General features: G+C 46.3%; 2 protein-coding genes across 4 annotated transcripts in view; both read left to right on the forward strand.

Annotated features, from left to right (window-relative positions):
- NUFIP1 (nuclear FMR1 interacting protein 1) overlaps positions 1-12,773 on the forward strand; it is a 16,702-nt gene extending 3,929 nt beyond the window's left edge. For both annotated transcript variants that reach the window (XM_039366705.1, XM_039366706.1), the window contains exons 3-10: positions 526-630; positions 1,212-1,274; positions 2,384-2,460; positions 4,128-4,220; positions 5,894-6,150; positions 7,555-7,689; positions 9,452-9,693; positions 12,250-12,773. In XM_039366705.1, the coding sequence (XP_039222639.1) occupies positions 526-630; positions 1,212-1,274; positions 2,384-2,460; positions 4,128-4,220; positions 5,894-6,150; positions 7,555-7,689; positions 9,452-9,693; positions 12,250-12,555 (1,278 nt within the window). In that variant the 3' untranslated portion in view covers positions 12,556-12,773. The remainder of the gene's footprint in view (positions 1-525; positions 631-1,211; positions 1,275-2,383; positions 2,461-4,127; positions 4,221-5,893; positions 6,151-7,554; positions 7,690-9,451; positions 9,694-12,249) is intronic.
- A 6,940-nt stretch (positions 12,774-19,713) lies between these two features.
- TSC22D1 (TSC22 domain family member 1) overlaps positions 19,714-26,481 on the forward strand; it is a 71,521-nt gene continuing 64,753 nt past the window's right edge. Inside the window, exon 1 of one of the 2 annotated variants that reach the window (XM_039366687.1) lies at positions 19,714-22,660. In XM_039366687.1, coding sequence (XP_039222621.1) covers positions 20,109-22,660 — 2,552 coding nt within the window. In that variant the 5' untranslated portion in view covers positions 19,714-20,108. The remainder of the gene's footprint in view (positions 22,661-26,481) is intronic. The other variant, XM_039366686.1, reaches the window with a different exon arrangement.

Raw genomic sequence — 26,481 nt, forward strand, 5'->3', positions numbered from 1 at the left:
CAGAGTAGAAAGTGGGAGACCAAGAGTTCTAGTCCCACTTTAGCCATGAAAGCCCGCTGGGTGACTTTGGATCAGTCCCTCCCTCTCATCCCAACCCACCTCACAGGGTTATTGTTGTGGGGAAAAGAGGAAGGAGAAGGTATATTGAATATATTTGTCACCTTGAGTTATTTGTAAAGATAATAAAGGCAGGATACAAACAAATAAATAAAATATTCTAGACGCTTATCATCTTGCTGAAGACATGTTAGCAGAGTGATCCTGGTCTCGTCTTGTCCACCTATTCTTGCAAAGGTTTGCTCTGATCCTTTTCACAGGTCCTGAAATTACTCATTCTTGGAATAAACCATGGTTGGTCGTAATGACCGAATGGCACCTTCGTAAGGTTATATTTAAAGGTTGATAACATTTGTTCAGACATCCTTTGGGAGGGGCATGTAATTGTTTTGCACTCGTTGTAAACCCCTTGGAACAGGGCCACTCCCACAACTCATCATGAATACCTCTTTTCTTTCTTTTTTATAGAACAAGAAGAGAAAGGAGCCGGTGTTTACCCATTATTGTGATACCTGCGATCGTGGCTTTAAAAACAAGGAGAAATATGAGGAACACATCTCTCAGCACAAGCAGGTGTGTTATAATGGCTGTGGGCAGCTATTGCACAAATGGAACAAATGATTGAGTGGAATAATCACAAAGTCTAACCTTTCAAAGCTGGTGTGGAAGCTTGAAACAGAAGCCTGTTTCACACACAAGCACCGGAAAGCAAGATTTTGGTTTGGCCCACCTTGGGTGATAATTTTCCATCCAGTTGGAAGAGAAGCCCCTTTTCCAGAAAGGACATTTGGTGTCCCAGCTAGACTTATTTTCTGTAGAGTTGCAACTATATTCTGCAGAATTCCAGCTGTAGATAGCAGAGATTAGTGAAGTGACCCACGCCTATGCAGTTTGAAAATTAAAATTTATTTCAGTCTTTCATGTCAAGATTCGGAATAATGATGATCACAGATTGCTCAGTTAAGCTAGAATTAAGCGGCAAACTTCCCTGGAATTAGAGCATAAATGCATTTTGAAACAAGAGGAGAATGAGTAGTGAGGAGGATGCAGAAGTAAAGGGAGAGGGGGAAAAGGAAGGAATCAAATGGTAATTTCAATATGTACTGCCACTTTTTTAGCTTGCTAAACTGATTTTAATGTCTTTATTCTTTCAGTGTACGGAAGATGGCTGCAACTTTAGAGCACATGAGAAACTGGTTCAGATCCATTGGAAAAATGTACGTATTTGCCTGGTTCAGATTGATAGCTCTTTTCTAAGAATTTTTCTTGTGAGTTTTCCTATCTTATACATCTTGTTTTTTTGTTTTTGTTTTGGAATTTGCCCAACATATCTGCAAGTGTTTGTCGAATAGTTACAGTGAATAAACAGCAGAACACCTTTATGGAGCTGTTTTGAAGGTTGAGCAATGAGCTTTGGGCATGTTTTGATACTGCTTTAAAAAATCCTTCAGTAATGCACCAATGAAAATTGCCTTGAATCTTGGAAAAAGGAAGGAAGGAATCTGTAGAAGCAATTCAGAGATATAATAATAATAATAATAATAATAATAATAATAATAATAATAATAATAATGATAATAATAAACAACAACAACAACAACATAACACCCCAGACTTAACAATTGTTGATAAGAAAGACAAAAAAGTCTGGATAGTGGACGTGGCAGTGCCTGGAGACAGCAGAATAGAAGAGAAAGAACTGGAGAAGATCACAAAATACAAAGACCTACAAATAGAAATAGAAAGACTGTGGCAAAAGCAAGCAAGGGTAGTACCAATAGTGATAGGCTCCTTGGGTGCAATTGGGTGCAATGGAGCACCACTTGAACACCATTGGCATTGACAAATTCGCTATTAGTCAATTGCAAAAGGCGGCCTTACTAGGAACTGCTTCCATCCTGCGACGATACCTGTAATACCATCAAACATCCACATCTGCCTATCCCAGGTCCTGGGTAAGGACTCGATAGGTAGACAAAATGCCAAATCCAGTCTGAACATCTGGCTGACTGCGATGATCCATAATCATAATAATAATAAAGTTGGAAGGGACCTTGGAGGTCATCTAGTCCAACCCCCTGGTCAGGCAGGAAATCCTATACCATTCCCTCCGAAGAGTTATACCTATTTAGCTTCAGAAAGGCTTCATAAGAGATTGCACTGCCTTCCGTTACTGTCTGCAAGAGAAATCTAGCAAAAACAGGAGCCATCGTGGTGGTTTTCTCCAATCTTATTTTAACCAGGTTTTTTTTTTTTTTAAACAAATAATTTTAAAGAGCTGCACCTTCCCTATCGCTTTGAGATGTTTTTGTGTCTTTCTCCTCAGATGCACTCTCCCGGTGCCAAGCGGATCAAATTAGATACCCCGGATGAAATTGCTAGATGGAGAGAGGAAAGGAGAAAGTAAGTAGGACTTAATTGGTAACGATACAAATGCTGGTTTATTAATGGCAGAAGAGAAAGGGGACGCTTTTTTCCTTCCTTTCTTCCCCCCCCCCCAACTACTCTTGGTTCTGTCTCTCCGACTTCTTCTTCTTCTTCTTCTTCTTCTTCTTCTTCTTCTTCTTCTTCTTCTTCTTCTTCTTCTTCTTCTTCTTCTTCTTCTTCTTTTCTTCTTCATCTTTTCCTTCCTCATCTTCTTTTCCTTCTTCATCTTCTTTCTCTCCTCCTTCTCTTCTTATTCTTCTTCTTCTTATAATAATAATAATAATAATAATAATAATAATAATAGTAGTAAAGTTGGAAGGGACCTTGGAGGTCATCTAGTCCAACCCCCTGCTCGGGCAGGAAACCCTACACCATTTCGGACAAATGGCTGTCCAGTCTCTTCTTAAAAACTTCCAGTGTTGGAGCATTTACTGCTTCTGGAGGCAAGCTGTTCCACTGATTAATTGTTCTCACTGTCAGGAAGTTTCTCCTTAGTTCTAGGTTGCTTCTCTCCTTGATTAGTTTCCACCCGTTGCTTCTTGTCCTGCCTTCAGGTGCTTTGGAAAATCTTCTTCTTCTTCTTCTTCTTCTTCTTCTTCTTCTTCTTCTTCTTCTTCTTCTTCTTCTTCTTCTTCTTCTTCTTCTTCTTCTTCTTCTTCTTCTTCTTCTTCTTCTTCTTCTTCTTCTTCTTCCTTGTTGTTGTTGTTGTTGTTGTTCTTCTTCTTCTTCCATATCCATTATCGGACGTTGGCGATCCTGTTTTTATCAGCAGCTGCACGAAAAAGTGCTGCTGAATTTTGTCCAAATCACTCCCTTAGATTTTGAAGTCACGATGTTCTTCTTCTGCCTGGACCTTGTTTGCCTTCCATCTTTCCCTGCAGGATTAAATGGAATATGCTGTATTTTTCTGGGGTGTCGCATCACATGTCCAAAATAGTCTAATTTTCGTTTTTTAATTGTTTTGATGATTTTCCTTGGTCTCTCCGATTTGCAGAATGTAAGTTGAGAATTGCTCCAGGGGAAAAAAAACCACATATAAATCCTGCAAATTAAATTTACATTACATACTCTCTCCGATTTGCAGAATGTAAACTTAATTTGCAGGATTTATATGTTTTTTTTTTTCTGGAGCAATTCTCAGCTTACCACCACAACCGAGCCCAAAATTTACGCTGCTAAGTGAGACCGTTGTTAAGTGAATTTTGCCCCATTTTGCGACCTCTCTTGCCACGCTTGTTAAGCGGGTCACTGCAGTCATTAAGTTAGAAACACGGTTATTAAGTGAATCTGGCTTCCCCATGGACTTTGCTCGTCAAAAAGTCGCAAAAGGGGATCCCATGAACCCCGGGGACGCTGCAACCGTCACAAGTCCATGCCAGTTGCCAAGCCTCCGAATTTTGATCACGTGACCACGGGGATGCTACACACATAAGTGTGAAAAACAGTCGTAAGCCTCTTTTTTCAGTGCTGTTGAGGACTATCTGTAATAGAGGAAAACTGATTAAGTTAAGGTTGTGAAGAGTCCTCAAGAATGAATGAAGGTAGCAATTTGATGGGACGGTGAGGCCCAATGCTCAAATTTACTGAGTATTATTTTGCCCTGAATGGATTGCTAATTGAGCGCCTTCTGTGTCTCGCTGCAGAAATTTCCCAACTTTGACAAATATCGAAAAGAAGAAAACATTAAAGGCGGACAAAGAATGTCGGGGAGAAGTGCTGACAACTCTACAATTTGGGTAAGATTTTGTTACAATTTCTTGGGTCTTCTTAGTAAACTCGGAAGGCAAACCAGCCAGTCTGTTCCCTCCTGCTTTAAAAAAAAAAATCCATTTTTTTGAGGTTTTGTGGCCTATTGTGAACTCTTAGGTAATGTTGGAAGCATCATTTTAAAATGGCTGCTGTCTGGGGGCGTGTGGCTGTTCTCTGGATGGGTGCAGGTAGATCCCTTTAAAACCCTTTAAAACTTCCATTTTTCAAGATTCAGAGGCAGTGCCCTCTTGCCAGAAATTGGCTAAAGGAGAAGAGAGTAGTAATAATAATAGTAAAGTTGGAAGGGACCTTGGAGGTCATCGAGTCCAACCCCCTGCTCAGGCAGGAAACCCTACACCATTTCGGACAAATGGCTGTCCAGTCTCTTCTTAAAAACTTCCAGTGTTGGAGCATTCACCGCTTCTGGAGGCAGGTGGTTCCACTGGTTAATTGTTCTCACGGTCAGGAAATTTCTCCTTAGTTCCAGGTTGTTTCTCTCCTTGATCAGTTCCCATCTGTTGCTTCTCGTCCTGCCTTCAGGTGCTTTGGAGAAGAGCTTGACTCCCTCTTCTTTGGGGCAGCCCCTGAGATACTGGAACGCTGCTATCATGTCCCCCCTCATCCTTCTCTTCATTAAACTAGACATCCCCAATTCCAGCAACCATTCCTCATATGTTTTAACCTCCAGTCCCCCTGATCATCTTTGTTGAATGAAGAGTCTCACTCTTCATTCAGGGATAGAAAAACCTTCCATTGTTCTTCTGGATTGAGATTTCAAGTCAATCGGGTTTGTCAGATTCTTGATTCTCGGCTAGAGCTGTGAATGGTTTGTAAAAAGATCAGGGATTTTGGGCGTGTGTGGAAGGTGGCGTTTACTCATCTCACAGTTAATCCAGATGTGGTCCAAAAAAAGGAATTGATTGTAAACTTGATAATGGCAGGTCGATTAGCGATGGTTAAATATTGGAGACGGAATTGGGATGTTCAAAGAAATGAGTGGTATAATGGAGTATGGCAGTATGGCAATAAATGATAAATTAACCACAGAAATTAAATTTAAAAAAGGGATGATTGAAGTAAACAATTACAATGAAATATGGGATGATTTTACAAAGAACAGCCTTGGTGGAAGGCAAAGGGAATAAACCTGCTCAAGAATACATGCTGTTTTGGAAGGGATAAAGGCACAATTGAAATATATTGTATATTGTTAGTTGTTCCATATAGCATTAACCTTGTGAACTCTCAAGCTTTCTCCTTCCGTTATATATTCAAGACGGCCAGTATTTAATATTTATTTGCTACGTACATGTAGGGATGTGAGTCTATACATATGTTGTTCATAGTACGTTTAGGTGTGCGTGATGTATGTGTTTCACTTTGAGAACGGGCAACTAAATTTCATTTTTCATGTGTGCCGTTGTGCCCACAGTTAAAAAAATGACAATAAAGGTTATCTTATATCTTATCTAAAAAAAATATAGGTAATAAAAATGGCCTCCAGGGGGGTGGGTGTGCTGTAGTATTTGTAGTTTTTTATACTGTTTTGTATTTAGATTTATATGGTTGTGTTTGTATTATTTGTATTGGAATAAAATAAAATTAAAATAATCATAATCATAATGCAGAAGTGGTCTAGAACGAACGTTTTGTCTTTCAGCAAGATGAAGGGAATGTGGAAACCTCCAAATGGAGGAGGTCCTAGGCAACAAGGGAACACTCAGAGGAGGACAAATCGGCGTTGGAATAAATCCAGGAATGTTGCTAACAGCAAAGAGGTCCCCTTGAACACTTGGACGGGGACCAGTTCCGACAGCCACGAAGCTGAGGAGACGGTTAGAAGAGAACCTTGTGGAGATGCAGAAAACTCCATGACAGATAAAGATCCCCTGGCCATCCTGGCCAGTAGCGATCCTGGTAAGATACTTCTTCTGGTTTAGCTCATACTGAGTTAAGCGACGATGGAAGAAACTGTGTTTTCGTTTCACTCGTAAAATAAACCCCATGCAATTATTTTTGTGTATTTTATTGTATTTAAAAAAATAATGCAAATTGTGGATTTGAGCAACCAGCTAGAGAGAAGCTTCTTCTAGAAAGTTGGGCTCAGAATTTGAGAGAAATTCAGTTTTGAGAGAGAGGGAGAGAGAGAGAGAGAGAGAGAGAGAGAGAGAGAGAGAGAGAGAGAGAGAGAGAGAGAGAGAGTAGTAAGAGATTTGGGACTTGAGGCAACAGTGTGAAATTGACAGCCTTTGTAATCGCGTGAGGAAAAGAAGTAATCCGTCTGAATGAATTCTTCAGTGTCTAAGAGAGATTGAAATAGCTCGTGATGCTGGTTAACTAAGACTCTAGAAGGAGACCATGTGAATAAACTAACCTATTAGTGTAAGAAAGCTTGTTTGGCTTAAGCCAGGGGTCTTCAAACTTGGCCCTTTTATGACTCGTGGACTTCAACTCCCAGAATTCCTCAGCCAGGCACGCGGAATTCTGGGAGATGAAGTCCACAAGTCATAAAAGGGCCCAGTTGGAAGACCCCTGTCTTAAATCTAACAAACAAAATGGAGGCTGGCTGAGGAATTCTGGGAGATGAAGTCCACAAGTCCTAAAAGGGCCAAGTTTGAAGACCCCTGGCTTCCAATAAGAATAATTGGTTTGATAAACCAGGAGAACTGTTTGACAGCTAAAAAAAACCCCAGATGTACACCGGTGATTGTCCTGCAGAAGAGAAAATATTAAGAAAATCTAAAGGAAAGGTATTAATTAAGCTAATAAAGCAAGGCTTTACTTTGTAAAGAATGATTGATTTAACAATATTTATAAGCAAAGCCAACGCAACGGCTGCCCTGTATTTAAAGAGAAGTTATTCTACACTCCAGTTTTTGTCGTTTTTTTTTAAATGTTTTAATCCATACTAAGGTCACCTGTTATCAAAGCTGGTTATCAGATCCTACATTCCTGCAAGAACGCTTGTGTCCTGGTTGACACCATTTTTAGACGCCTGGGAATGATTTCCAGAGGGTATCATAGATCCTGTGGTTTTGCTGGAGAGGCAAAGGGATCCTTCGGGCTACGTCGTCCCGTAGAGTATTCCTTGCCCTGTCTATCTCAAAACGCTTCGTTCCCGGTTTCATTGGGCCGTCTTCCCACAACACATCCAGCCCTTGCGTCTTCCCAGAGAAAGCCCATGCCACTCCGTTTTTACTTCTCCCCTCTTTTATTTCTGGGGCCAGCTTGCGTACGTTTTGCCCAAACGTCGCCTTTGCTAGCTTACCGTTTCGCATGTCCGATCAAGCAGTCGATAAGTCGTGTCTTGTCTCTTCCCAGAATCCGACAAAGAGGCGGGAACGTCCAAAGATCAAGCACTGGAGACTAGCATTGTTCCCAAACAGGTGACCTCCGCCCTGAGCTCCTTGGTGGTCAACTACGGCAGCTTGTCCGAAAGTGAGAATGAACGGGACGGTAAGCCGCTTGAGCTGTCTTCCACCCTGGATGTTTAAGGGAAGCAGGGGGAATAAACAGATGGGAAAAATAATCCCAAAATTTATGGGGGGGGGACAGGCTGACTCTGTAAACCGCTTAGAGAGAGCTGTAAAGCCCTGTGAAGCAGTATATAAGTCTAACTGCTATCGCTATCCTTCCTGGGTGGTTTTCTTGCAGACATTTCATAACCCAACTAGGTAACGTCATCAGTGCAAGAAAACCACCAACCTCAGACAGCATCAAGGACCCCACAGTGCAGCTTTCAGTTACAGCTCTTCCCTTCTGTCAGTAACAAAGAGTTAATTTTATCTGCAGGCATGCCAAGGAATTGGTCGTATTAACGCTGTTTCTCTTTTTTTATATGGGTAACACCTAATGCAGTCACAGTTTCTAAAAGAATCAGTTGCCAAGCTGCAAGAAACTTCTAAATTAGAAAAGATCTAAGCTATAAAAACTTGGTGCTATAGTTCCCCCTCTTTAAAAAAATTGAAGGACTAATTCACCTTAAGTGTTTCGTTATGGACACAGAAACACAGGAAATAGGTAATAGATTATACATCATTATGATGACTGATCTATAAAAATGACATATTTAGGCCAAAATTTTTTTTTTCATACTGTGTATGCATGACTGACGTGGAGAATTTACTGGAACCAAAGTGCACAGTGTTTGTTTAGCTAGTTTTAGATGAAGATTAGACCAGTTTATACAGCATATCAGCTCCTACCATCTGGTGATTTTTATTTTTTATTTTTTAAAAAAAAAACGGACAGAAGGAACTTGGATTTTCTGCTATGATCATTTCTTTATGAATCAGTATTGAGTGAAAAGTTATCTGAGCATAAAATAATTCTACGTGAAGAAACTCTATAATAACAGTAAAGTTAGAAGAGACTTTGGAGGTCATCTAGTCCAACCCCCTGCTCAGGCAGGAAACCCTATATCATTTAGACAAATGGCTGTCCAGTCTCTTCTTAAAAACTTCCAGTGTTGGAGCATTCACCGCTTCTGGAGGCAGGTAGTTCCACTGGTTAATTGTTCTAACTGTCAGGAAGTTTCTCCTTAGTTCTAGTTTGATTCTCTCCTTGATTATTAGCTATCCTTTGTTTCTTGTCCTGCCTTCAGGTGCTTTGGAGAATAGCTTGACTCCCTCTTCTTTGGGGCAGCCCCTGAGATATTGGAACACTGTTATCCTGTCCCCCCTCGTCCTTCTCTTCATTAAGCTAGACATACCCAATTCCAGCAACCGCTCCTTATATGATTTAGCCTCCAGTCCCCTGATCCTCTTTGTTGCTCTTCTCTGCACTCTTTCCAGAGTCTCAACATCTTTTCTGCATCGTGGTGATCAAAACTGGATGCCGTATTCCAAGTGTGGCCTTACCAAGGCCTTGTAAAGCGGTATTAACACTTCATGAGATAGCTGTCTGATATTCAAGCGATGTGATTTTAAACCCGTAACAGAAATCGCGTTAAAATATAAAAGTTAATCAAATGAAGTGCATGGACATCCTTGACTCCTTTCTAAGAAACACGGATAAATTTGAGCTTTAATTTTGTGATAGCCTGTCTTAACTGTAACAACACCACCTTGATCCATCCGGTACAAATGAAACCTGCGCTACAATGCTCATATATCTTTTCATAGCTGTTTTTTTTTTAAAAAAAAATTGAGTCCTTGCCTATTAATTCATTGCTGAATCATTTGCTGTTTTTTTTTTTTTAAAAAAAAACAAACATTAGAGTCCCTCGCCCCCTCAGCAAAAACGGTGGCTGAAAATGAGCCCTTTTCGAGAAGCGTCCCTCGGCCTTCCAGTCACCCTCAAAGCTGCAAACACGAGAATCACCAGCAAACTCTGGGCAGCCCGTATAATGGGGCCGCGTCGGGGAGATGGAAATCACATTCCAGGAACACGAGGAATCAAAAAAGGCAGAAGAAATCTTTTCCTGCATTGCAAAGCCACCATCCAACTTTGCTAGAAATGGTAAGAGGCCTAATAGTTTTACGTAATTTATTTTACAGGTAGTTCTCCACGTTAACAGCAGTTTGTTTAACGACCGTTTGACGTTACAGCGGCCCTGAAAAATGTGATTTAGGACCATTTTTCATACTTAACAACGGTTGTGGCCTCCCCGTGGTCAGGTGATCAAAATTCAGACGCTTCGCAACTGACTCGTATTTATGATGGTTGCAGCGTCCCGGGGTGGTGGTGGTGGTGGTAGTAGTAGTAGTAGTAGTAGTAGTAGTAGAAGTAGTAGTAGTAATAATAATAATAATAATAATAATAATAATAATAATAGAGTTGGAAGGGACCTTGGAGGTCATCTAGTCCAACCCCCTGCTCAGGCAGGAAACCCTACACCATTTCAGACAAATGGCTGTCCAGTCTCTTCTTAAAAACTTCCAGTATTGGAGCATTCACCGCTTCTGGAGGCAGGTTGTTCCACTGGTTAATTGTTCTAACTGTCAGGAAGTTTCTCCTTAATTCCATGTTGCTTCTCTCCTTGATTAGTTTCCATCCGTTGCTTCTGGTCCTGCCCTCTGATGCTTTGGAGAATAGCTTGACTCCCTCTTCTTTGGGGCAGCCCCTGAGATACTGGAAGTCTGCTATCCTGTCACGCCTAGTCCTTCTCTTCATTAAACTGGACATCCCCAGTTCCAGCAACTGTTCCTTATATCTTTTAGCCTCCAGTCCCCTGATCCTCTTTGTTGCTCTTCTCTGCACTCTTCCTAGAGCAGGGCTAGGTAACCTTGGCTCTTTTATGACTTGTGGACTTCAACTCCCAGAATTCCCGAGCCAGCCATGCTGAGGGGAAAGGGAGAGGTTTCCAAGCTGAACCATGCTGGCTCAGGAATTCTGGGAGTTGAAGTCCACCACTCATAAAGGGGCCATAGTTCCCCCATGCTGGCTGAGGAATTCTGGGAGTTGAAGTCCACCAGTCATAAAAGAGCCAAGGTGGCCTACCCCTATCCTAGAGTCTCAGCATTTTTTTTACATCGTGGTGACCAAAACTGGATCCATGTGATTGTAATTATTTCAATCATTTTAAAGCACTTTTAAGAATCCAGCTAGCCTGGAATTTGGCAGAAATATTCTTTATGGTTTATTAAATTGTTTATTGTTTGTTACATTACTTTGTTGGTTATTGTTTATTGAATGTCCCTCTTGCTACGAGGCGAAGGCTTCTTAGTAATTTTAAAAAAAAAAATTGGTCAGATTGGTCACCAGATGTGACTTCAGCAGTATTCCAATATATCAAGAGTCAAATGGAACGTACAATAAGGTCTCTTTTGTGGAAATGCTGATTTAAACAGTCTTTAGCCACAGATTCTGTCCTCAAAGGTATACACTGCAAAAACAACTTGGGTTTATCCAGTCTATTAAGGCAGATTGTTTGGTTTGGGCTGAGTACGTTGTGTTTATTCAGCAAACTACTTTTGCTTACGATATAGAATTTCAGTTCAAAAATCTCCTTTGAGGGAAAGCTGATAAACTTGAAACCTCTTTTCACGTTCTGCGCCTTTTTGTAGCTGCAAGGCAGGTGACCAGCTTGATTCGCCCTGCCTGTTCAGAAAACCTGACAAGGTTCCAGGCTGTGCCTCGATTTAAAAAATGGTGTGCCTTTCCAACCGATGGCCTCAACTCAGATTTATTATATGCTTAACAAGAACAATACATCGCAAAGAAAAGCAGCTGCTAAAATTCATGGGGGAAAAAGTCCCTCCGGCATCATCAATATCACAAAAAACCCAGGTTGACTAATAATGTGTGTACAGAATGTTACGAGTAGTACAAAAATTATGGTGTAGTAGTGCCACACAATTACTGCACTGCTGTATGCTGTTCGTTTAGAACAGGGCTCTTCAAACTTGGCCCTTTGATGACTTGTGGACTTCAGCTCCCAGAATTCCTCAGCCAGCCTCCATTTTGTTTGTTAAATTTAAGACAGGGGTCTTCAAACTATTACTAGCTTGCCAGATTCACTTAACATCTGTGTTCCTAGCTTGCCAGATTCACATAACTGTGTTCCTAGCTTGCCAGATCCACTTAACAACCGTGTTACCAGCTTGCCAGATCCACTTAACAACTGTGTTACTAGCTTGCCAGATTCACTTAACAACCATGTTACCAGCTTGCCAGATCCACTTAACAACTGTGTTACTAGCTTGTCAGATCCACTTAACAACCGTGTTACTAGCTTGCCAGATCCACTTAACAACTGTGTTACTAGCTTGCCAGATCCACTTAACAACCGTGTTCCTAGCTTGCCAGATCCACTTAACAACCGTGTTCCTAGCTAGCTTGCCAGGTTCACTTAACCATGTTACTAGCTTAACAACTGCAATGATTCGCTTAACAAACCGTGGCGAGAAAGTCGTCAAATGGGGCAAAACTCATCTAACCACTGTCTCGCTTAGCCACGGAAAATTTGGGCTCAGTTGTTGTAAGTCAAGAACTACTCTTACTTTGCATCTTGGTTTTAATGTAGCTTTTTGGAGACCACAATAGACCGTCTACCTCTTCTTCCTTCCCCCACAGCTTCTGGCGAAGGACATACGTCATGAAAGGAACGTGATCCTCCAGTGCATCCGCTACATTCTGCAGAGCGACGGCCTCGGCCTCCATTTAGAAAGTAATTCAGATACTCCTTCGGACAGCAAGGCAACTCCTGAGCATGCACAGAAGCTGGCGGCAGCCGAGCCGTGCCAATTAATCAACTCTCACAGCTCGGACCGGAACAAAACAGAGCCGAGCGAAGCATTTCAAAACAAGGAAGTCTCTGTCTCTCGCACCGTTGATGAGGATGTTTGGGAATCTGCAGGGATCACTTGGGAAGACGACTAATAATTATATTTTATTTTTTTAACCTATGTGTGGGTAACCGTTACCCACTTTCGGATGCTCGCCGAAACTCCTTGGAGTGTAGGTTGCATCCCAAGAATTTAAATTAACTCTTGAGGAAAAGCTAAAACTTGGTTATGACATTATGGTCTTGCAACACTGTTCTTCAGAGATTCATTTTTTACTTACTGTAAGTGTGAATAAAAAGCATATCAATACTGTTTTATTTACCTTTTATGTCGGGGATGGCCGACAAGGTGTGGTCAAGAAAAGGTATTAGCCACAATGTCTATATTTTAAGGGTGTCACCCTCAACATATCATCCTGTTTTTAGATTTACCAAAATATCAGCAGTTTCGTGTGATAACTAAAAACCTCTCAGCAGCAAAAAGCTTTTATTATATTAAAAGAAAAACATGTGTAAGAGAAAAGCTTCAGGAAGTATTTTGCTGTAACTTAGCTTGAAAATAATGGGCACATTCTGCAAGTGCTTTGGGTTTTATCTTTATTGCTGCTTTATTCTCATTTCTGTGATGGAAAAATGTTCACCAGGAAACAAAAACAGGAGGAAAATGTTTTATCTGCTCAGATTAGAGTCTGTTGATTGGGCAGTTTTCCCTGCCCCCTCGCATGCTCTGGTTTTAATGTTGTAATACCTGTGAACTACTGTTTGAAATGAGAGGACATAGGATAACAAAATAAAAATAAACTTGGGATCCCTCAATATTTGGACAGAGATCTTGAGCATATCCCGAGTGTGAGTAGATTTGCACTCAGAACAGCCTACCGCAAATAAGTCTAAACTGAGTGGGACATAGCTCAGTGCATAAGGTTGAATTTTGGGAGTTAACTGCTGCACTTTGATTTTTTTTTTTTTTATCGTTACGAATTTTTAGCTTGTAAATATTCAGGGTGCTATTTGAAGAGAAATGGAAACAAATCTCAAGTGCAATTTAATTTGAAGCAATAATAATAATAGTAATGATGAAAAAGTCTGGATAGTGGACGTGGCAGTGCCTGGAGACAGCAGAATAGACGAGAAAGAACTGGAGAAGATAACAAAATGCAAAGACCTACAAATAGAAATAGAAAGACTGTGGCAAAAGCAAGCAAGGGTAGTACCAATAGTCATAGGCTCCTTGGGTGCAATCCCAAAACAACTGGAGCACCACTTGAACACCACTGGCATTGACAAATTCGCTATTAGTCAATTGCAAAAGGCGGCCTTACTAGGAACTGCTTCCATCCTGCGACGATATCTGTAATACCATCAAACATCCACATCTACCTATCCCAGGTCCTGGGTAAGGACTCGATAGGTAGACAAAATGCCAAATCCAGTCTGAACACCTGGCTGACTGTGCGATGATCCATAATAATAATAATAATAATAGCATATTCCTGACTTCTTCGTTATTTTCACAGCTAACAAGAAGTCCCAATCAACATTGCCTTCTCCGTCTTGAATCTCTAGGGCACAACTGAAAAATATCCGAGGATAAAATAGACTTAGTACTTTAAGTGAAAATTATTTCTTATGCAGAATGTGGACTTAAAATGTTCAAGAAAGGGCCCCAGAATTCAACCAGGCAAAGACATTCGCGATTTCAATCAAATTCCACCTTGTTTCGCATAGTTTCTGAACATTTCATAAACAATAACGTAATTACTTGTACTTTGTCCCATAGAAGCAGTGTCTTGCTCCCACAAAATTGTCTAAGGAAAGATAGTTAAGGCAAAGAAGTGGCTGAGACTGGGTCACCATTTGTCTAAGATGTCTCCTGCCTTGAGCAGGGGGTTGGACTAGATGACCTCAGAGGTCCCTTCTAGCTCTTCTTATTCTAGGTTCTGTGTTCCAAACCCTACTAGGAGTTGCTTCCATGAAAGCTATCCCAACAAAAACAAGAAAGGTCCTCGCTCCAGAGTTAAAAATTCACAAACCCACCAAGAGCCATTTTAGAAAGTGTGTGTGTGGGGGGAGATGTTTAAAAAGTCATTAAAATTGTGAGACATTGTCAGGAAACTTGAGGGGGAAAAAAGCCGGGAAGCAGAATGTGATTTTAATTTGTGTCCTTAAACCTGCCTTGTTAGACATTGGTGCCCATTCTTATGTCCAAATAAGCCAGGTTGCCCAGTCCACACATACTGTTTTAAGAATGTATTGGATAGTTTGTGATGTTATTTCTTTTAGACAGCATTGTTGTGTGCTCCGTTGGTGTTATTTTCCGCAACTATGGGCAGCCCTAGCTTGGTGTTGATCAAAGGCTAAAAAAAATGTGAATGGTTGGCGGTACCCTCTGAAATTAAATTCGAGAACTTCAAGGCGGGCGGAAAAGGGGGTTCCGTTTTCTGAAAGCGGAAAGCCATAATCTTATTTTATGCCAAAGTCGGCGATTTAAAGGTGTGGTCTGTCTCTGCAGCCTGGCAGAAATGGTCAAATGAACTTGTTTGCTTTAGAGGAAAATCAGCCATTACATTTACTAGTGCCTGGGAAACCCGCCCCCCCCCTTTTTTTTTTGCTGGAAAAGAATAAATGAATTTGTGATTTATAGTTTTGATTATTAGAAAGGGAAGCTTACCAAAAACGATAAAATATAAATTCATGTATAATTACTGTCAAAAAGATTGGAAATCCTTCTTTCCTCCCTTCCTTCCCTCTCGCCCTTTCCTTTTCCTACTTTCCTTCCTCCCTTTCTTCCTTATCAGTATCCTCTCCCTCCCTCCCTCCCTTCCTTCCTTCCTTCCTTCCTTCCTTCTTACTTATTTACTTATCAGTATCCTTCTTTCCTCCCTTCCACACTTCCTTACAGTATCCTTCCTCCCTGTGTCCCTTCCTCCTCCTTCCTTCCCTCTCTCCTTCCTTCCTCCCTCCCTTATCAGTATCCTTCCTTCCTTCTTCCTTCCTTATTATTTACTTATCAGTATCCTTCTTTCCTCCCTCCTGTCCTTCCTTCCCTCCCTCTCCTTCCTTCCTCCCTCCCCTCCCTTATCAGTATCTTTCCTTCCTCCCTCCCTTCCTCATCAGTATCCTTCCCTTCCTCCTTCTGTCCTTCCCTCCCTTATCAGTATCCTTCCTTCCTTATTTATTTATCAGTATCCTTCTTTCCTCCCTTCCACACTTCCTTACAGTATCCTTCCTCCCTGCGTCCCTTCCTCCTTCTGTCCTTCCTTCCCTCTCTCCTTCCTTCTTCCCTCCCTCCCTTATCAGTATCCTTCCTTCCTTCCTTCCTTCCTTCCTTCCTTCCTTCCTTCCTTCCTTATTATTTACTTATCAGTATCCTTTCCTCCTTTCCTTCCTCCCTCCTGTCCTTCCTTCCCTCCCTCTCCTTCCTTCCTTCCTCCCTCCCCTCCCTTCCTTATCAGTATCTTTCCTTCCTCCTTCTGTCCTTCCTTCCCTCATTCTCTCCATTCCTTATCAGTATCCTTCCTCCTTCTGTCCTTCCTTATCAGTATCCTCTTCCTTCCTTCCTTATCAGTATCATCCCTCCCTCTTTCCCTTCCTTCCTTATCAGTATCATCCCTCCCTTTCCCTTCCTTCCTTATCAGTATCCTCCCTCCCTCCCTCCCTCCCTCCCTCCCTCCCTTCTTTTCATCTCTGCCATCCTCCTCCCTTCCTTCCTATTTCCACTTTCCTTCTCACTTATTCACTATTATTTTTCTTCGTTATTTTTGTACTACTTTCATTTTTTTTTAAAAAAAAAATCTTCAGTAAGAGAGGCAGAAGGAGAGAGAAATAACATTGTTCACTTGCAGAATTCACCGCCACAGGGTCACTAAGACGTTTTGAGAGAGGACTGATTAAATGCACGGAGGACAGTATCAAACTCAAGATGTTGTGTCATGGCCTTCCCATTGTGGGTAGCCTGCAAACTCCCAATAGCACTTTAGGGGCGCCATCAAAACCTCAACATCTTCTAATTACGATCCTAGATCCGAAAATTGTAAATTTTAAAATATAAATTACGGGAGGGGGGAACAAAATTATGTGAGGGTGTCAATCTTCGCTGCAATAGGTAGCAACTCTCCTTGTTGTAAATTCTCAATTCCATTGGGGATTGCTGGAGGATTACTTTTGGAGATCTATGCCGTAATGGCAATAAAGAAGGACATTGTCGATTGTTTCTGTGTGTCTCCGGAATCACAAGGACACAATATGTCACATCTGGGTGTTTAATTGTGTCTGCCACAGGGAAGAGCAGAAGGTAATCCATTATGCAAAGCTCTGAAAAATTCTGATTAGTTTGCAGGTTTCCAGGTGTTCACGATGACGAGCATTCTGGAGGCCTGTGTGAAACAGCTAATTTTGGTTGATAATTCTACATTCTCCAGCCTTTTAGCGGTACAACACAAGGAGTGTTGATAAGGTACTGGTAGATCAAGAAAGAAGAGGGAGGATATTAAAATGATTACATATTTTGTCCAATATCTCAGATTGGGAAGTGGTAATCATTTTAATGGAAGAGAGAGAACATGGAGCTGATACCCATGAATGCACCTGTGTCTATCTTGCCTAGGGTCTTTCATGGGTGTTTTTTTAATTTTTAAACCTACATATTTATTTATTTTAAAGAAGTAAAAGATAAAGGAATCCCTGCAAATTTTTATTCTGCTGGTCGTTGCTGATTATATTTATTTGACATGACTCGAATGGAATGGAATGGAATAGAATAGAATAGAATAAATGAAGAATAGAGTAGAATAGAATAGAATATAGATGAAAAATAAGAATAGAGTGGAATGGAATAGAACAGAATAGAATAGAATAGAATAGAATAGAATAGAGATGAAAAATAAGAATAAAGTGGAATGGAACAGAATAGAAAAAATGAAGAATAGAGTATAATAGAATAGAATAGAATATAGATGAAAAATAAGAATAGAGTGGAATGGATAGAATAGAATAGAATAAACTTTATTGTCACTTTAAATGTACATTAATCAGCATACATTAAAATGAAATTTCATTGGATTCAGCTCTCAATGGGTAGCCACCTCCAATATACACTACATAAACATGACAAAGGATTGTGCATATACCCACGTACACGCACATCCTAGATGACACAAACAACACAGTCTAGTTTGGATGTATACAGTACGTGTGCATGGTGAGAAAAAAGAATTCCTCCAAATATACAAGACAGATGGCATAACGAACAAAGTAGGGATTCAGACTAGGTTTTCCAAACAAACTCTGTTCTTTATTATTTCAAATAGTGTTTTAAAAAATAAGCAAAATGATACCATCATATATTTTTCGGGGGGGGGGGAAGAAATTCCCTTTTTCACAGTAGTTCTACATTTACACAGATCGGAAAGGGCTTAAAAACACTCCCTTCCAGCACTGATGTTGTTACCTAGTTTGGGTTAAAAATTGTGGCAGTCATAATGAAGGTCAGTACTGACGGGGCCAGCCACTAGCCCAGTGGTTCTCCACCTGTGGGTCGGGACCCCATTTGGGGTGGAACGACCATTTCACGGGGGTCGCCAAACAACGCAGTCCGCCATTTTCTTTCCCCCCTTTTCCTTAGCTGTGCTACTCCCTTTTATTCTCTTGGCTTTTGAAAGCCAATAGAAGAGACTCTCTTGAATAGAGTCTAATTCTATTGGCTTTCAAAAGCCAATAGGAATTGTCCAGGCTGTCTCTGCCCTGCTGAGCCCGCCAAATGTCCCATTCTGCAAACAGTGCTGCACCCGTTGAGTAGTCCTCGACTTACGACCGGTTGAGTAGTCCTCGACTTAGGACTGGTTGGGGGTCACGGCATTAAAAAGGTTGAGAACCACTGCCCTAGAATATAAAAGGAGAGCAAACCTCACTCCTTACCAGCACTGATGATGTCACCTGGTTGGGTCATGAAACGTCTGCAAGAAAACCGCCCAGCTCAGAGAGCACCCAGGACCCTGCACTCCTCCTCCTCCTCCTCCCTGCAAGCCCTACTTCCTTGTAGCACTGATGATGCTATCTAGTTGGGTCAGGAAACGTCCACAAAGAAACCACCCAGCTCAGAGAGCACCAAGGACCCCCCCCCCCAGTTCAACCCCGAGCCACACGTTTTCTCCAAGGAGGACACAATCTGGAGAACATCAAATGCCCGGATCCAGTTGGCTTCTTCTTTACTGCGAGGACTGTTTTTGAACAGGCCAGCTTGGAAAGGAGACATTCCAGCCCTTTGCTTGTCTTTCTTTTGCACATAGGGAGACCCGGGCCCGTCCGCTGCTCGGGGGGGGGGGTGTCTCCCCTCCCGGGATTTTGGCCTGCGGACCCCCCCCCCCCACAACCTCTCCCAGACAGCCCAGAAGCGCAACGGGGCCGGCCGGGTCACCCAGCCTGCTCGCGTCCCTCCCGGCCAGCCTCGGCCATTTCCGCCAGCGGAGCCGAAGCCCTTCGGGCGGCCTCGCGCCCTCCTCCTCTTTTCCTTCTCTCTCTGCGGCTGGGCTGCGCCGGGGGGAGGGGGGGTAAATTCGGCCATTTCCGCCACACGAGCCGAAGCCTTTCGCCCGCCCCTCCCTCCCTCCCTCGCTGTCTGCGGCCGGGCTGCCCCCCCGGCCCCTCCCTCGGTTAACCTCGGCCATTTCCGTCAGCGGAGCCGAAGCCCTTCGGCAAGCCCCCTCCCTCTTTCCTCCTCCCGACTGACCCCTCCGCCCGTTCTCCGGCTATTTCCGCCACACGAGCCGAAGCCTCTCGACCGTCCCCCCCCCCTCCCTGGAGACAGGCCCTCGATGCCTGCGGCGGGGCTGCGCCCGGACCCCTCCTCCCGTTCTCTCGCCAGCTTCGGCCATTTCCGCCACACGAGCCGAAGCCCTTCGGCTACCCTCCTCCCTCCCTCCTCCCGACGGGCCCTTCCTCTCTGCGGCGGGGCTGCGCTCGGAGATCACCCCTCCCTCCCTCCCTCCCTCGGCTAGTTCGGCCCTTTCCGCCAGCGGAGACGAAGCCTTTCGTCCTCGTTCCCCCTCCCCCCCGACGGGCCCTTCCTCTCTGCGGCGGGGCTGCGCTCGGAGATCTCCCCTCCCTCCCTCCCTCCCTCCCTGGGCTAGTTCGGCTCTTTCCGCCAGCGGAGCCGAAGCCCTTCGTCCTGGTCCTCCCTCCTCTTCCTGCCGACGGGCCCGTTCTGTCTGCGGCGGGGCCGCGCCTGCGCCCTCTTCCGCCCGCCTCCCCCTCCCCTCGCCCACCCAACCCGCGGAGGCGGGGCGCGCGGCGTCTCCTCAGCCCGGCGGTCGGTGCGAGGCAGCCAGGCGGGCAGGCAGCTCCGGCCTTGCCGAGGCGGCTTCGACGGGGCGGCGGCGGCAGCAGGAGGAGGAGCGCGAGGCAGGCGAGCGGGCGGGGGTCCTGCCGCGCCAGCCCCACCGAGGCTGAGCTGAGGCGGCGGCGGCGGCTCTGGATGGGGCCGCGGCCGTCGGGGGCTGCCGCGCGTCCGCGTCGCCAGGGGCGGCTCCCGCGCGCGAGCCTTCCTCCTCCTCCTCCTCGTGGGGGCTCTTCCCGCGGCTGAGCGGCGCATGGGCGGCGGCCGCGCCTGAGGCGGGCGTCGGGGCGTCGGGCCTTCCTCCCGCCGGCCTCAATGCAGCAGCAGCAGCAGCAGCAGCCTGACTCAGCGGCGGCGGCGGCGGCGGCGCGGGAGAGGAAGAAGATGGCGCAGCCCGCGATGCTGCCTCGCCGCGCCGGCAGCGGCGCCGGCTTGGAGGACTTCCCGGCCGCCCTGCTGGGCCAGTCGCCGCCGCCTTCCCCGGCGGCCGCCGCCGCCGCTTCCTCCTCGGCGGCGGTTCCCTGCCCGGCCGGGCCGCCGCCGCCTCCCGCCAGCCTGTCGCTGCTCCCGCAGCCCCCCCCGTCTGGGCCGAGCGGGGGCCCGGCGGGCGCCCAGTTGAAGAAGAAGAGCGGCTTCCAGATCACCAGCGTGACCCCGGCGCAGATCTCGGCCAGCCTCAGCTCCAACAACAGCATCGCCGAGGACACGGAGAGTTACGACGACCTGGACGAGTCGCACACCGAGGACTTCTCCTCCTCCGAGATCCTGGACGTCTCGCTCTCCCGGGCCACCGACCTGGGCGAGCCCCAGCGCAGCTCCTCCGAGGAGACCCTCAACAACTTCCACGAGGCCGACAGCCCCGGCGCCGTCTCCCCCAACCAGCCTCGCCCGGGGCCACCGCCGCAGCAGCAGCAGCCCCGAGGCCTGGCCAACGGCGGCGGGGCCCACCCTCTCCAAGGACCCCACTACGCCCATGGGCACCCCCAGGCCTCCGGGGGGCCCCCGTCGGGGGTTTCGGGGGGCTCTCCGTCCAGCCCGTCCTTCCGGAGGCTGCCCGTCGCGGGAAGCGTGGAGAGCGCCAGGCCTGGGCCTGCCGTGGGTAGCCTGGCCGGGCCCACCGTGGCCCCCTTTCCCCAGACGGGGGCTGGTGCTTCCGCGGGGGGAGCCGGCCCAGCGCGGCAGGTGAGCAAAACCCTCCGCAACCTTGCCCCTACCGGCAACGGCATGGTCTTGCCCGGAGGGAGCCACCCTGGTAACGTGGCGCTCTCCGGCGGGGTTGGCAACGGCACCGGGCCCTCCTCAAACGCTGCCGGGAGCACCGGTCCTACGGCGGCGGGGCCCACAGCCGTGGGTCATCAGCAGCCCGCCGGCAGCACGTCCCGCTTCCGCGTGGTGAAGTTAGATTCGAGTCTGGAGCCGTTTAAGAAAGGCCGATGGACATGTACGGAGTTCTACGACAAGGAGAATCCCGGGCCGGTGGCTGAATGCCCCGCCGCGGCTAAAACGGTGGACGCGCTCCTAGACGTGGCCTCCGAAAGGGAAAGCACCAGCGGGAGCTCCGTCAGCAGCACCCTGAGCCACTACACCGAGAGCGTGGGCAGTGGAGAGATGGGGGCGCCTTCTGGGACGCAGCAACTAGGGTTCCCCGGCGGGCCTCAGCAGATGGAGTTCGGCAGCGCCGGGGTGCCCCCGGGGCCAACGCCGGGGCTCCCCCAGAGCATGTCTCAGTGCCAGCTTTCCCAGGTCCAGCCGCATCCTCAAGAGGTCAGCTACCCTCCGCAGAAGCAAGGGGTTCCCCCTCCAGCCTCGGCCGTTCCTCCTCCACTGACCGTCCTTGGTGGCCACCAACCAACTCTGGCCTCTCAACAGCTGCCGTTCAGCCCATCGCCGGCTCAGCCGGCCCCAGTCGCTCCACAACCCCAACCGCTACCTTTTGGGCAAGGACAGGCCCAGCATCCCACCACCCTCCCACCCCTGTCTATGCAGATGGCTCCGGGGCACGTGAAGCCCGTGACCCAAACTCCGGTGCCCGAGTACATCCAGGCGCCGCAGATGCTTCCTGCTTCGGCTTCTTCTCTGCAGCCTGGGACGGCGATGGTCGGAAGCGGCTCGGCCGTGCCCATCACTCAGCCTCCCAATATGCCGCTTCCGGTCCAGGCGCACATCCCGGGGGTACCTCCTCAGCCAGCGGCGCAGGCCCAGCCCACCATCCCTGCCGTGGGCGCTCCTGCTCCCCTGATGAACGTTGGACCACCCGGAAGTGTCGCTCCCGTGGCCCAGCGGCCACCGGTTGCAAATCAGATGGCTTCTTCGGTGATGGCCCCCGGCGCTGGTGGTCCTGCGCCCTCCCAAGCAACTGCCCCGGTTCCTGCAGGGGTTGTTCACTCGGGGTCCCAAGCTGCTCCATCAGGCCTTCCACAGTCTTTGGGCATCCCACCGCCCAGTAACCTGATACCCATGAAAGCAGCCGATCCTCTGGTTCCAGGAATGGCCCAGCTGCCTGCTGTCAGTCCAGTCCCTCCTGTGCCCGGCCACTCGGCTGCGAGCGTGCCTCTGGCTCCTTCCAAGACCCTCGCCCAGCAAAATGGGAACCTGGTCCAAAATGTCTCTCAGCCTGCCTTGATTTCCACGAGCATCCATTTGTCCGGAGCCCCCAACCCTTCCCAGTTCTCCGCGCAGTCCTTCGCGCAGTCCATGGCCAGCCGAACTGACGAGGCCAGGCGCTCCGTGGAATCCACCCTGGTTGGCTTAACTCAACCTTCTGAAAGCATCCTTGGCGCCACCTCGGCTTTGGCAGACGGGAGCATGGTCTCTCTCTTCCCCTTGAAGGTTCTTCCGCTGGCCTCCCTGGATGGTGAGGAAGACAGGTAAGATCCTTTCAAAGGGAGAGGTGGGTAAGATGGACTCAGGTGACCGGCTCAGACCAGCTTTCTAATGAAGGTCTTGGAAGCTTACAAGAATGAAGCTGGGCCGTAGTAGACCGATGCCTGTCCGCCAAGGTGTTTGATGGCCCTTTTGTGGGGCTTCCAAAAGTGGACGGTGTCCTGGGAGGGGGGCAGTCAACTGTAAGGAAGATCTGCAAACACTAAATTCAGGGGTGAGGTAGTCTTTTCTTTCTGCTGTTGAGAGCAAATTGGTCCAAATTAATTCCATATTTAGGATCCGGCTAAAGAATCACCAGGAACCTTCACTCTGTAGGCGTTTGGGCTCTTCTGATTAGAGGTGGAAGGCGGAATGGGAACGGATCGGAGAGGACTGAAACTTGAGCCACCCTTAATTCAGAATTTTCTCCCTTCCCCCACCAACTCTGTTAAGGCATTATTATTAGGCCAATCCTATATCCGTGTATTTCCAGGATCTTGAGATTGTTTTGCAGGGCAAAATTCTGCAGAAATGTAGAACAGAGAGCGGCTGAATTTAAGAAGGCGGCCTACACAGTCAGCATCCCTGAAGGATGAGAGAGGAGATTTGAGACATTAAGTTGAAGTTGTGTGTCGATTTAAGGTCCCACCCCAAAGAAATCAAGGCAGAAACATGGGAATCGGAGGTTATTTTTATCCTTAGGTAAAATACAGTCCTAGGGGATTTGGGGGCCAGCAAGAAGTTGAGGAGAATTAATGGGTGGGCTTGTTCTTTGCGACCTTTGAATTGATTTTAGGCAGACAACTTCCAGTGCTGTTAGTTAGCGTGGTCATTGCTGGGGGGTGCTGGGAATTGTTGTTCAACCTATGAAGGCTGCAGACTCTCCTCCCCCCTCCTCTGGATGTGTGTGTATATATCTACAATTTCTCTCTCCCTCCGTCCCTCCGTCCCTCCCTCCCCCCCCCTCTCTCTCCCCCTCTTTCTCATCTATCTACCATCTCTCTGTGTGAATCTATATCTACAATCTCTCTCTCTCTCTCTCTCTCTCTCTCTCTATATATATATATATATATATATATATATATATATATATATATATATCCTCTTTTTCATCTACCATCTCTTTCTTTTTAGATCTGTCTATCCCCCCTCTTTCTCATCTATCATCTATCCTCCCTTTCTCATCTATCGACCATCCATCCATCCAGCTAGCTAGCTAGCTATCTATCTATCCCCCTTTTCTCATCTATCTATCCCCCCTTTCTCATCTGTCTACCATCTATCTATCTATCTATCTATCTATCTATCTATCTATCTATCTATCTATCTATCTATCTATCTATCTATCTTGTTAGCTGCGAAGTCATGTCCAACCCATTGCGACCCCATAGACAATGTTCCTCCAGGCCTTCCTGTCCTCTTCTATCTATCTATCTATCTATCTATCTATCTATCTATCTAGTTGTTGTTAATTGCGAAGTCATGCCCAACCCATCGCGACCCCATAGACAACATTCCTCCAGGTCTTCCTGTCCTCTACCATCTTCTGGAGTCCATTTAAGTTCTATCTATCTATCTATCTATCTATCTATCTATCTATCTATCTGTCTGTCTGTCTGTCTGTCTGTCTGTCTGTCTATCTATCTATCTATCTATCTATCTATCTGTCAATCATCTCCCTCCCTCCCTCCCTCTCTCTCTCTCTCTCCCCTCTTTCTCATCTATCTACCATCTCTCTCTCTATATATGTATATATATATATATGCACTACCTATCTATTGATAATTTCACTATTTTTCTTGTGGAAGACACATTCAGAATGGGTGGATCCATTCATTTATGGATCCTGTTGTTCTGTAACATTAGAAAGTTGAATTTTTTTTGTGGTGGTCTTGCTTATTCTCTTCCTTCTGCACAGAAGCCAGTGGCCTATGAGACCCAAAATCTGTTTACCCTTTTATTACTTGTATCACCATCCCACTTTTTCTCTGAGCTCAGTGGAATTTAACTGGAAATCTCCCTTTTATTCTTAAAACAACCCCCCTACGGTGGGCTGGGTCAAGAGAGAGGCCTGTTTTTGATACCCATTGAGGTTCTAGGGAAGAATTGGTATGTAGTAAGTTGATATGTATTGGTTTAAGGTTGCACCCAAAAAAAAAAAAACCCCTAGCAGAAACGTGGGATCCGGTGGGAGCCCAAAACCCCGATCTCCGCCATCAGATTCCGGCATCTTATAGGTGCTACTACACTGAATCTCTGGGCTTGACCTAATGCCAAATGGGGATGTGCAATATATTCAGATTTGAAGCAGGAAACGTGCTTGGGAAGGAGCATGGGTGTGTGTTTGCTGCATTGTCGATGCGTCTCGGGCTGAGGACCGTAATCCCAAGGCATCTGGGAAGCCACCAGCTTGGGCAGGGTTCATTGAAGTCTGTACTTTGCGTTAGCTGTGCAAACTCACCGAGGCAGAGTTAGGGGTCCTAGTGAAAGGGCGAAGGGGCTTCGTAATAAGAAATATCTCGGCAGATTTGCGCGGGTTGATAGCCAAGGCTTGGATTGGGTCAGGAGCGGAAAAGGGAGGCCACCGAGCTGGGTTATGATTGCCTTATTTTTCATTTCCTTCATCCAATCACGTTTCCTTTGCTGGGTGACATCCCCGAAGTAAAGACGAAGTAAATCGGCTGCTCCCTCTTGGATTCTGTTCGTGAAACAGGCAGTTTCAGAGCCTGTACAGGTAGTCCTCAATTCAAACGGCCACAATGGAGCCCAGATGTCCATTATCACGTGAGGCACAGTTGTTAAGTGAGTTGCGCCTCATTTTACGACCTGTTTGCCACTGTTATTAAGCGACTCACCCCAGTTGTTAAGTCAGTCATGCAGTCGTTAAGCGGATCCAGCTTCCCCCATTGACTTTGCTTGTCTGGGAAGGTCACAAATGGCGATCACACATGACCCCAGGACTCTGCAACTGTCATAAGTACATGCCAGTTGCCAAGTGCCCAAATTTTGATCGCGTGACCATGGGAATGCTCTGACGGTCGTAAGTGTGAGGCCCAGTCACTGCTCACTTTTCCCAGGGTCGTCGTAACTTCAAACAGCCATTAAATGAACCGTCATAAGTCGAGGACTACCTATATACATCTTCAGAATCTTTCTTTCTTTGCCCAGACCAGGGCTAGGCAACCTCAGCTCTTTTATGACTGGTGGACTGCAACTCCCAGAATTCCTGAGCCAGCATGGGGGAACTATGGCCCCCTCATGACTTGTGGACTTCAACTCCCAGAATTCCTGAGCCAGCATGGAGGAACTGTGGCCCCCTCATGACTGGTGGACTTCAACTCCCAGAATTCCTGAGCCAGCATGGCTCAGCTGGAAACCAATCCCTTTCCCCTCAGCATGGCTGGCTCAGGAATTCTGGGAGTTGAAGTCCACTAGTCATAAAAGAACCGAGGTGGCCTACCCCTGCCCAAATGTCTGAATTTTGAGCAGTGACCGTGAGGAAAAAAATATTTAAATATTTAAACCAGGGGTCTTCAAACCTGGCCCTTTTATGACTGCTGGACTTCAACTCCCAGAATTCCTGAGCCAGCATGGGGGAACTGTGGCCCCCTCATGACTCACGGACTTCAACTCCCAGAATTCCTGAGCTATCCTGACTCAGGTTGGGAATCTCTCCCTTTCCCCTCAGAATGGCTGGCTCAGGAATTCTGGGAGCTGAAGTCCACAAGCCATAAAAGGGCCATAGTTCTCCACCCATGGCTCAGGAATTCTGGGAATTGAAGTCCACCAGTCATAAAGGGGTCATAGTTCCCTATGCTGGCTCAGG

The sequence above is a fragment of the Crotalus tigris genome, unplaced genomic scaffold, assembly GCF_016545835.1.
Source record: "Crotalus tigris isolate CLP2741 ecotype Arizona unplaced genomic scaffold, ASM1654583v1 scf7180000020351.1464749751:1500972, whole genome shotgun sequence".
In the NCBI taxonomy this organism is placed as follows: Eukaryota; Metazoa; Chordata; class Lepidosauria; order Squamata; family Viperidae; genus Crotalus; species Crotalus tigris.